The sequence below is a fragment of the Microcaecilia unicolor genome, chromosome 2 (assembly GCF_901765095.1).
Source record: "Microcaecilia unicolor chromosome 2, aMicUni1.1, whole genome shotgun sequence".
Lineage (NCBI taxonomy): Eukaryota > Metazoa > Chordata > Amphibia > Gymnophiona > Siphonopidae > Microcaecilia > Microcaecilia unicolor.
This window is the reverse complement of record NC_044032.1, coordinates 404,592,329-404,609,324: the sequence shown is the minus strand read 5'-3', so window position 1 is coordinate 404,609,324 and position 16,996 is coordinate 404,592,329. Positions and strand designations below refer to the sequence as shown.

General features: G+C 43.3%; 1 protein-coding gene across 1 annotated transcript in view; it reads left to right on the top strand.

Moving 5' to 3' along the window:
- AMBN (ameloblastin) overlaps window positions 1–16,996 on the top strand; it is a 74,890-nt gene that overhangs the window by 32,808 nt on the left and 25,086 nt on the right. The window contains exons 5-7 of the mRNA XM_030192144.1: window positions 6,148–6,264; window positions 8,472–8,699; window positions 16,764–16,976. Coding sequence (XP_030048004.1) covers window positions 6,148–6,264; window positions 8,472–8,699; window positions 16,764–16,976 — 558 coding nt within the window. The remainder of the gene's footprint in view (window positions 1–6,147; window positions 6,265–8,471; window positions 8,700–16,763; window positions 16,977–16,996) is intronic.

The window sequence follows — 16,996 nt, the reverse complement described above, 5'->3', positions numbered from 1 at the left end:
AATTGTGCAGACAAGTTTATAGAATTAGGGGGCAAGGGGGTGATTCCATAACAGGCACCAATATTTCTGATGAATTATGTGTGTAAATGTTTAGAATACTAGCTTATATGTGCATATGCCAATATCCCACCTAAGTGCTATTCTATACATAAAGCATGTATACTGCATAGTGCATACGTAGGATTAAGGCATGACCACTTACTCCAGCCATAGAGCAAGTATAACTGCTCATGCCTAAATGTAAGAGGTACATGGGCAACTCATAGTACTCTATGAGGTATGCATATGAAAACCCCACTCAGGCTCCTCTCCTGTGTAACCCCGTACCTTACAAATATTCACTAATCAATATACATGCTTTATGTGCAGCATAGCACATAGGTGGGATATTGTTGTATGCACATGTAAGCTAGTATTGTAAACATTTACATACACAATTCATTATAAATATTGGTGCCTGTTACGGAATTGCCCTCTTACCGCCTAATGCTATAAACTTGTATGCATAATTTTGCTCTTGGGGGGGGAATTCTATAAATGGTGCTCACAATTTGGCATAAAAAAATGAATCAGTGCTAAGCACAATTCAATAAAGGGCATATTCCCTTTATATAATCATGCTAAATGGTGATTCCTGCCCCTAACCTTGGGTGGCAGACATAAACCTACAGGTGTAAATGTTGGCTCCCATGTTAGGCGCACTGAGGCAGTATTCCGTAACTATGTGTGTAACTTTTCGGAATGCCTCTGACATGCCCATGGCCATGTCCACTTTTGAGCTACACGCTATTAGAGTTAGGTACCATGCCTTATTAAATAGTGCACAGCCAGATGTGCATACAAATTTTATGGATGCTAATTAATGTTGATAATTAGTTGTTAGCACCCAATTATTGACATTATTTGGCTCATTAGCCAATTAATTTGTGCACGCATCTTTGGAGTGTGCCCAAATTTTAGTGCACAGATCTAGGCACCACCCTCCTAATTCTGTAAAAGTTGACAAAAATTGCATGCACAAATTTAGGTATGCACCCAATTTGATTGAATAACAAGCTAAATAGAGTCAATAATTGGCTTTTTAACAAGCAACTTTTGGCACTAATTAAATTTAATTGGGATTTACATGCATAAATTTAGGCATGGGATCCATGCCTAAAATTTACATGTGATCTGAAAAAGAGGGCATGGAAACGGGCAGATCATGGGCAAAACGGCGGCATTCCAATTTTAAGCACAACTTATAGAATAGTGCTTTTTCAGCACCATATATAGAATCTGGGGGGTTAGCGTGCAAGTCATGCATACAAGTTATACAATAGTGTCAGTTCTGTATGTGACAGAGTGTGCACTATTATCGGCAAATGGTAAAACACTGAATTTCTGTGTATTTTCTGCTCAGTTTCATTCAGTAATGAGATGACATGTTTTTTTTACATTTCCCATAATGTTGTAAACAAATGCCCATCCCTACTACATTTAGGCATCTATATTATAGAATTACCTCTTGAGAGCAATTCAATAAAAGGGCTTCTCATTTTAGGTAACAAGAAGGTGCCTATTTGGAGCCTTTTCATTATGGAAAATAGATGTGTACTTTCCATTATAGAATATAGAAGCTTAGCAGTGCAAATACACACATATAAGTTAAGCTTGACCACTAACATCACCCATAGAAATGATGTCAAGGATTGTGCCAAGATTGCTAAAATACATAGATAAATTAAAGTATTCTATAGTTTCTGTATGTAATTGTGCACCTTGCTGTGCTCTGCCCAGAATCCACCCAGGTGAATACTTACCTTCACACTATGTTCCACTGCATTACGGTGCCATTTTATGGAATAGCATCTAGCCAGATTGACATTTACATATGTATGTGCACACAAATGCACATAAATGTCAGTATTCAGGTCATTTACATGCATTCTTGCTTAAATGTTGGGGGCCCTCTGTATATAATTATTATTATTTCAATTTATTTATTTATTTCAGTTGCTTACTATACTGCTCATTGTGCATAAAGCCCCTTAATTAGAATTAGAGTATGCTGTTAGTGCGCCACTGCAGCAACATTTAATACAGTGGCTTGACACAGTGCATACTAATTGTCTCGTTAACTGCACAGCATGGGAGGAGGGGATGGGTATGGACTACACTTTGCAGATGATGTAAGGTAACTTACTAATCATTAAGGAGAAATTTCTTTTTGGCACCGAACGTTAGCTGCTACTTCCGTGCCAAATTTTCAGCATGAAAAAGCATTGTAATATGCACAAGGCGCCAAAACAGGGCAAAAACAGCAGATCTGAGCGAAAACACACTTATGTGTTCATTTATAGAATGGCGTGTTTCTGCACTGATCTACAAAGGGACATGACCATGGGAGGGGTATGGGTGGGCCAGGGGCGTTCCCTTAAAGTGCATGCAGTGTTATAGAATTCGTGCCCAACATGCGCACTAGGATTTAGACCTGGTTTCAATTGGTGTAACTCCTCACGCCCAAAGTCCAGCAGGAATCCTGGCACTATGCGCCATTCTGTAAAAAGCACCAATCTCAGAATGCCCATTATAGAATACCGTTCAGTGCCAATTTTTTCGGCGCCGAATTTTGAGCACCATTTATAGAATTTCCCCCTAACTGTTCCTGCAGAAGTGGTGCTGTGTCCTGGGCTATTTGTCATGCACTTACCCCTAATTCTCTAACAGATTGCCTAAATGTGCTATTTGCATGCTTAAATTCATAGAATAGTTCCATTCACGCAGGTGAGTATACATTTGCACATGTAAATGACAGTACGGTATTCTAGAATTATGACTAAAATAGCTTAGTGCATAATTGACAGGGGGTGTTCATAAGGGAGAGACATAGGCAAGGCCAACATTTACACGCTAACTTACAGAATAGTGTAATTTATGCACAGAGGGGTCCTTTTACTAAGCTGTGGTAAAAAGTGGCCTGAGCTAGCATCAGCATACCGCAGCAGGCTTTTGAAAAGAAATAGCCATGCGGTAAGTGAATTACTTACAGCACAGCCATTTCGGGGGCAGCACTTACCGCCACCCATTGAGGTGGCGGTAAAGGCTCCTGCACTAATCCGGCCATTGCTGCACGCCAGCCCTTTAGTAAAAGGGCCCCTTAAATGTCAAATTTAGGAATTTAGGTTCTCTCATTCACAGAAGCTATAGATCTATCATAAATGCATATGCCTAAATTTAGGCACATTGATACGGTTTGCAGTAGCATTCTATGAGAATACTAACATGCGTAACTGTTCTTTAGAATAGCTCACTGCCTAAGTGTTGTCGACCTGTTATAAAATTGCTTCCGTAATGCACAGTAATGTGGTAAAAGGGCTAGATTCTATATATGGTGCCAGAAAAAGCACTATTCTATAAGCTGCACTTAAAGTTAGGTACAGTTTATAGAATAGCGCTTATGCACCAACTGAAACGTAGTGCAAATGTACACACTAAATCAGGCACGTATCCCTGTTATTCTATAACAACAAGCATTAATTTTAGGAATACCTCCATTCTACCCATGCCCCTCCCATTTCCGCTTCCCTTTTTCAGATTGCATGTAAATTGTAAGCATGGATCCTGTGCCTAAATTTACACACATAAATGCCAATTAAATCTAATTAGTGCCAACAAAAAGCCAACTATTGGCACTAATTTGCTCATTGAATTAAATTGTGTGTGCAAATTAAGTGTGTGTCCAAATTTGTGTGTGCAATTTGTGGTGACGTTTATAGAATTAAGGGGTAAGCATGTTACTTGCCTAAATTTAGACGCAAGCACTTATGCCAGCTTAATGGCTAGTGAGGCAGATAACTGCTAGTACTCTATAACATGTGCGCGTAAGTTCTGGGCACGCCCCTTACCAGCCCATTCCCCTCACAGGTCCACACCCCCTTACAGTTGCGCACTATGGATTTTGTGCTATAATTAAATTATAGCCAATAATTGGCTGTTAACACCAATTAGCATCTAATTATTAAATTAAGTTACCCACATAACTGACACTATTTTATAACTTACACATGCGCCTTTCCGCACTTGTAAAAATGTGCATGCAAGTTTCTAGAATTAGGAGGTAAGTGTATTGTCTCTACATTAACTGTATGGCCAAGTTTCTGTGTGATAATAATGGCAATTACTACACTGTAACTAACCTCATCCCCACCCCACCCCCACCCCCGATATTCAAAACCATTTAAACTGGCCATGAACGGCACCTGGACGGTTAAAAGGCAGTTATCTGGCTATTCGGCGATATTCAGTGGGGGATAACTGGCTATCCCCCTATCCCCCGCTGAACATTCCCAGTTAGCAGCTAGGAGATAACCGGGTATATCTTGCAATATAGCCGGCTATCCCCAAATATTCAGCACATAACCGGCTATTTTAAGAGGCCACATCGGGCAGCGTAAATAGCTGAAATGTCTTTGGCCGGTTTAAACTTAACCGGCTATCTCCAGGTTAAACCAGCCAAATATAAACTGGAGATTCAATGACAGTCACCGGAAATGGCCCAGCATTGACTATCTGGGCTGACTCCTCCCATGGCCACACACCCTTTTCAGATCCATTTGGAAACACTTAGGCGCTATTCTTTAAATGGATACATAAATGTTTTTTTTTTCACACAGATCTGCCATTTCTACCCTGTTTCAGTGCCTTGCATCCATTAGAATGCTTTTCTGCACCTGATGTTAAGTACCATGTATGGAATTTCCCCCTAAGGGCGTAATTCTATCAGAAGCTCTGCAGATTTAGTTGGCAAGGACAGGTAATTTAGTCATTTAAGTGCTTAAGTGCTTATGTGAGCGCAGGCACGCAGAAATGGCAATAATCCAGCTATTTTGTAAGTGTGCACTATGTTTGATGGTGTGTACTCTGCGAGTTGGTGTTCACATGGGTGGGCTATGGGTGGAATGAACACTTATATGCATAAATTATAGAATTCTATAAGTTATGCACATATCCCCCCCCCCCCCCCCCCCCCCAATCTCAGCGTCAGCATTTACAGCAGCTCTGTGGTTGGCATAAGTGCATGCGCTTAAAAAAAAATGCTCACATATATATCCGGTTAAGCTAATATTCTATGAAGAAAAGTAGGTGTCAACTCTCCTTTAGGCTCCACTCATGTACTTTCTTGGTGCCTCAAAATAGATGCAGCTTAATAGAATTGCTCTCTAAGGGGTCCTTGGGCTAAGGTGCGATAACGGATTTAGTGTGTGCTCAGGTCCAGCTCAAGAGCTAATGGCACCCTGAGCCAACTTGCTTTGGCGGTACCACCCTTCCCCATCGCATCTCTTCCAGTACCCCCTCCCTCCCCCACCCCATGGGTTTGGCATCTCTTGCCCTCTTCCCAATTCAGTCTCTCGTTCCCTCTCCTCTGTCCTTCTCCCGGCAGTGCTCCCTCACCTCTCTCACTCCACCACTGTTCTGTAAAGTTTATGTTGCTCGCCGGTGCCAGCAGCAGCAACACCATGATATTCTGCCTTTGGCCAGCCCCTGGGTCTTCTCTGTGCCACATCCTGCCTCCTCGGATGCAATTTCATTTGGGTGAGATGCCCTGTTGCTGCCTCCAGCGACTGACGTAATCTGTACAGGATCGCTGGGGAGTGAGAGAGATGAGGGAGAAGGGGAGAGACCAAATCGGGGGGGGGGGGGGGGATAAAAGGCTTAACCTGTAGACCAGGTGAAGTCAGAGGCTGGGTATTTTGACGCCCCTAATCACCAGTTCCCTTGACCAGAGCCTCACCTGGTCCATTGGATAAGCTGGCCCTGCGTGCACTCATGAATTAGTGTGCATTAAGTGCCATGCAGCCTATAAGTATACAATGGGCTGCATAGCATTTAGCAAGCACTAATCAGCCCACTTTAGTAAAAGAACCCCTAAGGGTGTTAGCCTGCGCTGTTAGTAAATGACCTCCTAAATAATTCCTGCTGTGTGCTTGTCTTTCTTGCCTTTGCTTCTGGTCATTTTCCTAAAGTATATATTTTACCATAAGACATGAAAAATACCAGGGTTTACACTCTGAAATTTCGCAAAAAAAATTATTCCCCATAAATAAGCAAACATAGGATAACACTGCATAAAGTCAAGTGACCGTGTCTTTACTCTGATGTCTTTAGTATCCTGGATACGGCTACAAGGAGCCATTTGTTACCATGTGGACGCACGGCTTCCTGCCACCACACCTCTCAAACATGTGGAGGCCCCAGAGACCCCAGGAGCATGAAAACCAACAGGTACATTTCCTTCTTCAACAAGAAAGATCGATGGTGACCTAAGAGGAACACAGGGCTGGGGCTGTTTGCCATTGCACCATCCCTCCCTGTTATATTAACTGGTCGATATTCAGTATTTTATTAAACACTGGCCACTGCTGGTGGAATTAGATCTAGATATTCAGTGTTGGCTTCTAACGGATACTGGCAGTGACTATCTGGATCTTTGGTAGTACCCAGAACATATCTGGGTATGGCCAATATTCAGTGACACACCCAGATAGCTAACAAGGCATAGTTAGGTCCAGGGCCAGCTTAACCTATGGACCAGGTGAGGCTCTGGTCCAGGGTGCCAGAGATAAAGGGCGCCAAACACCTGTGCATGTGATGTCATTGCCCTTATAGGTTAAGCTGGCCCAGATCTTAGCTGGCAGCGTTGTATGTGAAGGGGAAAAAAGAAGAGCCGGCAATTCCCATTCTCTTTCTGTCTGGGGCCACCTTCCCCCGTCTATCTTTAAAGGTAGTTTTCCGCTTCCAAACACAGACAGCTTTTCACCTAATGCTACCCACATCAGCCCCAGTGTCTTCCTTCTGCCACGCCCTGGCCCATCCTTTGACATAACTTCCTGTTTCCACAGGGGTGTAGCAGAGGGAAGATGCAGGTGCTGATGCAGGTAGTGTTAGATGAAACACTGTCGATATTCAGGAGCAGGAAACTGCCTAAAGGTAGACTGGGGGGCCTGCCAATGGGGGTGCTCCAATGGGAGGGCGTCAAACCATAATTTGGCTCAGGGTACCACGGTCCCTTAAGCCAGCCCTGGTTAGGACCATGGTTTATGCAGCCCTACTTGTCTGGTTAATTATTGGGGAACCAAAATTGAATATCTACAGTGCCCAGATAATTTCTGGTCTGTGTCAACTTTGCCCCCAGATGATCCAAGCACTGCCCTGACACTAACCAGATATTTAACACAATCACAGTGTCTCAATTGCAAATGGTGCCATCTTTGAACAGCAGCACTAAGACTTAGAAAATATGAGTCTGTATAGTAAGTAAAATCTAGCAAATAATCCTTAATTCCAGGAAAAGCTAACGTGCTTAGTATCAGGGTAACGTTTAGCACAAACAATAACAGTTTGTGTTACCTTCATCTGGTATTATTAATAAATAGAAGTAACTATTTTACTCTTGAACTCCATGTCTTTTTGAGACCTCACTTTTTCTTCACTGCTCAGATATTCAGCAGCATACATGCCACTGATAATCTGGGTATGGCCCTTCAACAGGGTTTATCCAGGTAGGAATCTCTTCTTCCTGAATAAGTCCCACTGAATATCAACCCCCTACCTTAAATTAGTTATAACACAAGGGTTCATAAATAAGATAAGGGTCTCATTTATTCTAGGTCTATATCCAATATTTTTCCATGTGTATGCTCAGTTTTAGTGATACTAGCTTCAAATAAAACCGAGCATGCATGCGATGTGAGAGGAAGCAGGTCAGGCAATGCACAGAGAACAGAGCTGGAGAAAGGCTTCAGCTGGCGGGGGTAAGTGACCCCCACCAGCCAAACCAGGAGCCCCGGATCCAATTTGGGCAGACCAAGGTCCCCAAGGCCCCCTGTAGCTACGCCACTGCCCGACAGGCTCAAAGTCTACGCTTGTACCTGAGGCAGTGGAGAGTTAAGTGCTTGTGTTCAAGATGGAAATCTGATCTGTAATTTCACAACTTGAGAATCTACAGAATTTTTGTACATGTATTATTTTGATTTTTTTTGTGTGTGTGTTTTTATTATTTATTGCTGTATCTTTGTTTAGTAATATTTTATTAGTTTTATATTGCATGTAACCTTTTAAGCTACCAAGGATGGTAGATTGTACAGCCTATAAATTTGTATATAATATATCACAAAGAGCTGCAGTGGGATTTGAATTGTAGATTCCCTGGATCTCAGGCTGCTGCTCTAAGCATTAGCTGTTCATCCTCTCCGGGTGATTAACAGACCTGAGGTAAATGGATGGTCACCACACTACACATACCTACTGTAATTAATATAATTATTAATTTAAAGATCCAGAGCTGGTGCATAAATAAACACCATGACCATACATAATGACCCAAATATTTGTTGGACATTTATTTTTCAGATAAATTGTAACTTTCCTTTTTGTACATTCCCATCTCTTTTATTACTGATTGATGTGTTTTTAATACTATTATTATCTAGTATGAGTATAATTTGCCAGTGCATCCACCACCTCTGCCTTCACTGCCGACCCTCTTCCAGCCCCAGCAGCCTGGACTACCAGCGCTGAATCTACCCCAGCAGCCAACTGTAATGCCAGTGCAGCAAGGTCAGCAGCCTGCCATCCAGCAGGGGCAGCCAGCCCTACAACAAGGGGAACCAACACTGATCCAGCAGCAGGTGGCGCCAGCAGATGGACAACCCCAGCAGGTCAGTACAGTCACTCTATGTTCCATTGACACCTACTCAGCACTTTTCTAGAACACAAGCATGGAAGGATTAACCCTTTACTGGGTCCCCCATTGTAATATAAGTATATTTTGAAATTCCCACAAAAGAGAAAGAGAAAGGGAATAGGATTTGATATAGCACCTTTCTGTGCTCAGAATCAAAATGGTTTACATATATACAGGTACTTATTTTGTACCTGGGTCATGGAGGGTTAGGTGACTTCCCAGGGTCACAAGGAGCTGTAGTGGGAATTGAACCCTATTGCCCTGGATCACAGACCACTACACTAGCCAAGGGGCTACTCCTCCACTCTATGCAGGACCCTCTTTGGTTCTGACTGAAGAGAAAACTAGCAGAGGAGGAAGCAGCAGGTAAGAAGCACTACTTATCGAATCCTTCTGCCAATCAGAGGAAAATTTACTAAGGGTGAGAAAACTAGGCCAACCTCTCCAGACAACACTTTTATTTCAGCCAGCAGCTGACTTACCAGGGCAAACTCTGCCTTGGGAACCACTGAATTACTCATCCGTGTGGGCCTGTGCCTAGTTTGCCTAGAGTTAATCCTCTCCTGGGTGCAAGGATTTCATTCACTCATTTGTACAGATGTGTGAAAATATCATCAAAAGGGAAATATGCAAGAAAGTAGGAGTAAATGGTTGGAGAAAAATCTCACATTTCACATTAGTTTATTATTTCAATTTGAGGCCAAAATTCAGAAAATCTATCATACAATATTGAAAGAGCTTGGGCTCTTACCCCCCCCCCCCCCCCCCCCCCCCCGCTTCTATAAAGGCCACTGAAAATTGCAAACGCAAATGTAGTTGCAGTCCCGATTTACACGTGCAATTTAATAGGATAATGAGACACTGCCAATAATTGGCTTTTTAACAAGCTGTTATTGGTATTAATTAAATTAAATTTAATTGGATGGTACATTTGTAAAATCAGGTTCAGGATCTGTGCCTAAAATTTACATGCAGCCTGAAAAAGGGGGCACAGAAAGGGGACAGTCATGAGCATTTCAGGGAGAACTACTACTACTACTACTATTTAGCATTTCTATAGTGCTACAAGGTGTACGCAGCGTTGCACAAACATAGAAGAAAGACAGTCCCTGCTCAAAGAGCTTACAATCTAATAGACAAAAAATAAATAAAGTAAGCAAATCAAATCAATTAATGTGTACAGGAAGAAGGAGAGGAGGGTAGGTGGAGGCGAGTGGTTACAAGTGGTTACGAGTCAAAAGCAATGTCAAAGAGGTGGGCTTTCAGTCTAGATTTAAAGGTGGCCAAGGATGGGACAAGACGTAGGGGCTCAGGAAGTTTATTCCAGGCATAGGGTGCAGTGAGACAGAAGGCGCGAAGTCTGGAGTTGGCAGTAGTGGAGAAGGGAACAGATAAGAAGGATTTATCCATGGAGCGGAGTGCACGGGAAGGGGTGTAGGGAAGGACGAGTGTGGAGAGATACTGGGGAGCAGCAGAGTGAGTACATTTATAGGTTAGTAGAAGAAGTTTGAACAGGATATGAAAACGGATAGGGAGCCAGTGAAGCGACTTGAGGAGAGGGGTAGTATGAGTAAAGCGACCCTGGCGGAAGTCAAGACGGGCAGCAGCATTTTGAACCAATTGGAGAGGGGAGAGGTGACTAAGTGGGAGGCCAGCAGGAAGCAGATTGCAGTAGTCTAAACGAGAGGTGGCAAGGGTGTTGATGAGGGTTTTGGTAGAGTGCTCGGAAAGAAAGGGGCGGATTTTACGGATGTTGTAAAGAAAGAAACGACAGGTCTTGGCGATCTGCTGGATATGATCAGAGAAGGAGAGAGAAGAGTCAAAGATGACCCCAATGTTTCGAGCTGAGGAGACAGGGAGAATGAGAGAGCCATCAACAGAAATAGAAAACGGGGGGAGTTGGGAGGTGGGTTTGGGGAGGAAATGAGAAGCTCGGTTTTGGTCATGTTTAATTTCAGGTGGTGTTGAGACATCCAGACAGCAATGTCAGACAAGCACGCTGAAACTTTGGTTTGGATGCAAGGTGAGATATCAGGGGTAGAAAGGTAGATTTGGGAGTCATCAGCATAGAGATGGTAGGAAAAGCCATGGGATGAGATTAATGAACCAAGGGAAGAAGTGTAGATAGAAAAGAGGAGGGGACCAAGAACAGAACCCTGAGGTACGACGACAGGCAGAGGGATAGATGTAGAAGAGGATCCACCAGAGTGAACACTGAAGGTGCGGAGGGAGAGGTAGGAAGAGAACCTGGAAAGGACAGAGAAACGGCAGTGTGGTTTTAAGTTACGCATGTAAAGGGTGCTCCGCGCCAAAATTTAGGCATGGGCATTTGCACCACATTTTCATTGGTGGAAGTAGTGGTGCCTTAATTTATGCACAACTATAATGCTTAAGCAGAATTCTATAAACCGTGCCTAACTTTAGGCACAGCTTACAGAATAGCGCTTAGGCCATTTTGTTCGGCAACAAATTTTTAGGCGCCATATATAGAATCCAGCCCTTAACTTTAAAGCTAGGGTCTTAAATTGATCTCTTTGAATTTTTACTAGAGCTGAGTGCCTAAATGTCTGCTCTAAATGTCACTAAACTGTATGTTTTTTACACTTTTCTGTTTTTTATTGTAGTTCTTTTTCTTTTTCTTTTCCTTTGCTTTTGTTTGTAAACTGCCTTGACCTGTTTTGAAACTGCAGTAGATTAAACTTGAATTAAACCATAAACCACAAATGTCAGTTCTTAAAAAAGTGGGTGGCAACAAGAACAGGTTTAGGGAGGAAGAAACATTTAGTACTGATTCTTAGCACTGGAAGGGCACCGAGGTACTGTTACAGTATAGAGAAAGGACATCCCAGTCAGTACATTACAAATGGATGCACATCTCACATATATTTTAGCACAGGATGCATGTGAGACGCACGTCCAAGTGTTGGAAACGTCCACCATGAACATCCATTTTACAAGCTGGAATGCCTAAATTATGAACGGGGAAAAACAAGGGACATGGAGGTCTGTGTGGCAGCACAGGAAAGTCCATCTTATAAAATGGCCACAGAGTCCTCCATGCAGAGTGGAAAGGTAGCCTACTATTACTACTACTTATCACTTCTATAGCACTACAAGGCATATGCAGCGCTGTACACCATACATGAAAAAGACAGTCCCTGCTCAAAGAGCTCACAATCTAAATAGGACAAACATACAGACAGACAACTAAGAGGTAAGGGAATTAAAGAGAGGTGGGGATAAAGGGACAGGGCAAGTGAGTAGTGGTTAGGAGTCAAAAGCAACATTAAAGAGGTGGACTTTTAGTCTGGATTTGAAAACGGCCAAAGACGGGGCTAGACGTACAGGCTCGGGAAGTCTATTCCAGGCGTGAGGTGCAGCGAGATAAAAGGAACAGAGCCTGGAATTAGCAGTAGAGGAGAAGGGGACAGACAAGAGAGATTTATCCACACAACGGAGTACCCGAGGGGGGGGGCGTAGGGAGAGACGAGAGTGGAGAGGTACTGGGGAGCTGTAGAGTGAATGCACTTATATGTCAGTAAGAGAAGTTTGAATTGAATGCGGAAACGGATAGGGAGCCAGTGAAGTGACTTGAAGAGAGGGCTAATGTGAGCATAGCGACTCTGGCGGAAAATGAGTCACACAGCAGAGTTTTGGACTGATTGAAGAGGAGAGAGATGGCTAAATGGGAGACCGGTGAGAAGCAGGTTGCAATAGTCTAGGCGAGAGAGTGTGGATAAGGGTTCTGACAGAGTGTTCAGAGAGGAAGGGACAGATTTTGCTGATGTTATAGAGAAAGAAATGACAGGTTTTGGAAATTTGCTGAATGTGAGCAGAGAAGGAGAGAGAGGAGTCGAAGATGACCCCAAGGTTACGAGCTGATGAGATAGGGAGAATGAGAGTGCCATCCACAGAAATAAAGGGGGAAGAGGAGAGGTGGGTTTAGGGGGAAAGATGAGAAGCTCAGTTTTAGCCATGTTAAGTTTCAGATGACGTTGAGACATCCAGGCAGCAATATCAGATAGGCAGGCTGATATATTGGTCTGTATTCTGGTTGAGATTTCGGGGATAGAGAGGTAGATCTGGGAGTCGTCAGCATAGAGATGGTATTGAAAACCATGGGATGATATCAGAGAGCCAAGGGAAGAAGTGTAGATGGAGAACAGGAGAGGACCGAGAACAGAACCCTGAGGTACACCGATTGGTAGTGGGATAGAGGTGGAAGAGGATCCACCAGAGTTTACACTAAAGGTGTGAAACGAGAGGTAGGAGGAGAACCAGGAAAGAACAGAGCCCTGGAATCCAAGTGAAGACAGTGTATCAAGGAGTAAACTGTGATCAACAGTGTCAAAAGCGGTGGATAGCCTAATGGTTACAGCAGTGGGCTAAGTATCAGGGGAACCAAGTTCAAACCCTATTTCTACAGCTTGTTTTTTTTTTTTATTATGAGCCCTCCAGGAACAGAAAAATACTTACTGTTCCTGAATGTACACCACTTGAATAGCCTTCAGACTTACAGGTGTCTTATATATTCAATTACAGTAGGTATTTTTGTATCCCTGAAGGGTTCATAATTTAAAATATAAAAAAGGGCTGATGTGGGATTTGAACCTGGGTTCCTTGGGTCTCAGTCCACCGCACTAACTCTTGGGCTGCTCCTCAGACCTGCATGCCACTTTGTTAAGGACTGCCATAGGGCCTGAAACTGTGAAAGAACTTGGCATCCATTGCCTGTTTCACATTCAGGAGAGAGGAAGGGGAACAGTAACCACTAAGGAATTAAGGAGATGTCATGCCTTAATCCCTCTAGTTTATAGCTGCTCAATCAGTGCACCTTTCTGTAATCTGGATGTGCCAAGCACCAGATCTAAATAACAACATTCATCTTTTTAGACAAGAATGTCCCTACCCCTTCTGTCCTGCCCAAAACATGCAAGACATCAATATCCTGGTTTTATGTAATTGAGATTTGGATAGCCACGTAATATGGATGTCTATAGACCAGTTTTCAGACATCCAAACAAGAACAGAGCTTCTAAAATGTGAGAATAAGCTTCTGTTACACTAAATGTCTATTTTCTAATATATTTCTACCACTCATGATGTATTGTAAGCCACATTGAGCCTGCAAAGAGGTGGGAAAATGTGGGATACAAATGCAATAAATAAATAAAATAATCACCAACAGCTCCTACTGCCCTCAGGCTGGCAAAAGGAAGACTTAATTCTAGGCAAATGAAAGAAGAGCTGTCAAAGTCATTACCAACTCAAATTTATTGAGAAAACACCCAACTTGGCCAAATTTCAGTGTATTGCCTGAATCAGGGGTCATCTAATTCTCAATAAAGTAGATGATGGACAATTATGTGGGAATCAATGGTCACTCCTCTCTTTACTCTCGGTATAGATCTATGCTTCCAAAAGCCTTTCATTTTCACGCTGCACAACAAACTTATAAGTGCATACTGTCTTGTCAACATGTAATTATAAGTACATATACCTTGAAACAATTTATAAAAGGACTTTCACAAGTAGAAAATTACTATAAATGAACACCCACAGGAGTAATGTTCTGAAATATGTTCCATGTATACAGCATGATTCACACATGGAAGATGGCTAGCATTTTCGGAATGCGCTAACGCTAGAGACACTCATAGGCGGTCGGTGGCCCAACTGTTTGGGGAGGCTAAAGGGGGCAGGGTTAGGGGTGGGGCCAGGGGTGGAGCTTAAATCCATAATTGTCTGATCATACACAGAAAAAAAAATAAATAAATAAATGTCACAATTAATACCTTTTATTAAATTTAGATATTAGTTATGTATCATATGTCAAAGAATAAAGTGGCTGCTCAAAGCATAAACTAACCACAATCGCTCAACTGCAAAACACTATGCACAACTTTGTGCAAAAACACACTCTGAACCTTACTGTACCATAAATATTACACTGGGCAGAAACTAATACACCAATATACCACCCATACGGAAAATGCAGACCGTCAACAATATGAAACAAGGGATCATAATATTATGATACGTATAGAGCTACAAAACACCCTAATTCATGTTTAATGTGGGATAAAATGCCATAAATAAGTAAATAAATATAAACTTTTAATGTTGAGCACCTAATTCTCAAAGTGGACATATTCCAAACACTATAATGAAAATAAAATGATCTTTTCTACCTTTGTTGTCTGGTGACTTTGTTTTTCTGATTGTGCTGGCCCAGTATCCGATTCTGCTGCTATCTGTCCTCTTAACTCTGTTTCCAGGGCTTCCTTTCCATTTATTTGTTTACTTTCCGCCTTTCTTCTTCATTTCTTGTCCTACATCCGTAAGTAAAAGCTGGGTCCTCCCAAAACTTGACTGTCCAGTGGATCCAGCTTTTGCCTATTTTCTTCATCCATGTGCAGTTTTTCTACTCTCTTCCTTTTCCGTCATCTCATCTCCTTCCTCACTCCTCCCTCCCCCTCCATGTCCAGCAACCCTCCTCTCCCCTCCCCTCCATCCACCCATGTCCAGCAACTCTCCTCTCCCCTGCCCTCTCCTCTCCCCTTCATCCACATTGTGCAGCAACCCTCCTCTCCCCTCTATCCACCCATGTCCAGCAACCCTCCTCTCCCCTGCCCTCTCCTCTCCCCTTCATCCACCATGTCCAGCAACCCTCCTCTCCCCTCCCCTCCATCCACCCATGTCCAGCAACCCTCCTCTCCCCTGCCCTCTCCTCTCCCCTTCATCCACCATGTCCAGCAACCCTCCTCTCCCCTGCCCTCTCCTCTCCCCTTCATCTACCATGTGCAGCAACCCTCCTCTCCCCTGCCCTCTCCTCTCCCCTTCTTCCACCATGTGCAGCAACCCTCCTCTCCTCTCCTGTCTGCCCTCGTTTCCTTCCTGCCCCCGCACCTTTAAATATTATATTTTTGCTGGAGTCGCGGGCAGCGCCGGCATTGAAGGCATCAGCAGGCTCATCGCGGTTCCAGCAGCCTTCCCTCGCAAGTCGGATGATGGCTCCGCCCTCTTCTGATGTATTTCCTGTTTCTACGAGGGCGGAGCCATCATCCGACTTGCGAGGGAAGGCTGCTGGAACCGCAATGAGCCTGCTGATGCGTTCAATGCCGGCGCTGCCCGCGACTCCAGCAAAAATATAATATTTAAAGGTACGGCGGGCGGCAGCAGGCTGGGGAGGCTTAGCCTCCCCAAGCCTCTTATACGGGGCGCCTATGGAGACACTCATATATTCATTTGGGTGTCTCTAGCATTAGTGCACACTAATTTTTAGTGCATGCTAAAAACGCTAGCGCACCTTAGTAAACAGGACCCTAGGTCTCATTGCATAAAATGGGACGTGTGCTAGAGTAGCACAAGTTACTGGTTAGTGGTAACAGTAGCCCATGTTGATAATTATGATCCATAGGGACTTATGAGTCTTTATAAAATGCCAGTGTAAGCAGTATAAATCATACCTACCCTGCCCTTTAGCAAGTGTAAATGTCCATGCCTGTCTTGTGCAGGTACATACGAAGATTAGCATATTTCATCATCTCTGCACGTGCTTGTGAACTGTACCCATGCTCCATCCATACTCTACCCCATACTCATGCCTACCAGAATAATGCAAACCGTCATTTCATGGCACATACTCCTATGCCAGTCCGTAGTCTAATGGTTAGTTTAGGGGAGGGGACAAATTCAATTCCCACTACAGCTCCTTGTGACTCTGGCCAAGTCACTTAACCCTCCACTGTACCAGGTACAAAATAAGTACCTGTATATAATATGTAAAAAGCTTTGATTTGTAACCACAGAAAGGTTGTATATCAAACCCCACCCCCTTCCCTTTCCTTCATAAGAGACCATTTACATGCATACGAGTCCACATGCGCATGAAAATGATTTTATAAAATGACCTTCAGGAGTACAAGCGCAAATTTATACGTACTTTGGAGCAGGTGTAAATGTGTGTGTTATCCTTTGTGTGTATAAAATTGCCCACGTGTTCAATTTCTTTCTTCTTCTTATTGTTGTTGTTTAGATTTATCCTTTCATATATAAATTAATGCACCAAGAACCTAAGCAGCAAGTACCAGAGCAACAGACACCCATGCAGCAAGTACCCACACAGCAATTACCGGGGTTGCAGATACCCATGCAGCAAGTACCCATGCAACAGGTACCCATGCAGCAATTACCGGGGTTGCAGGTACCAATGCAGCAGGTACCCATGCAACCACCCCAACAACAACCTGTAAGTTTACTTTCCATTTC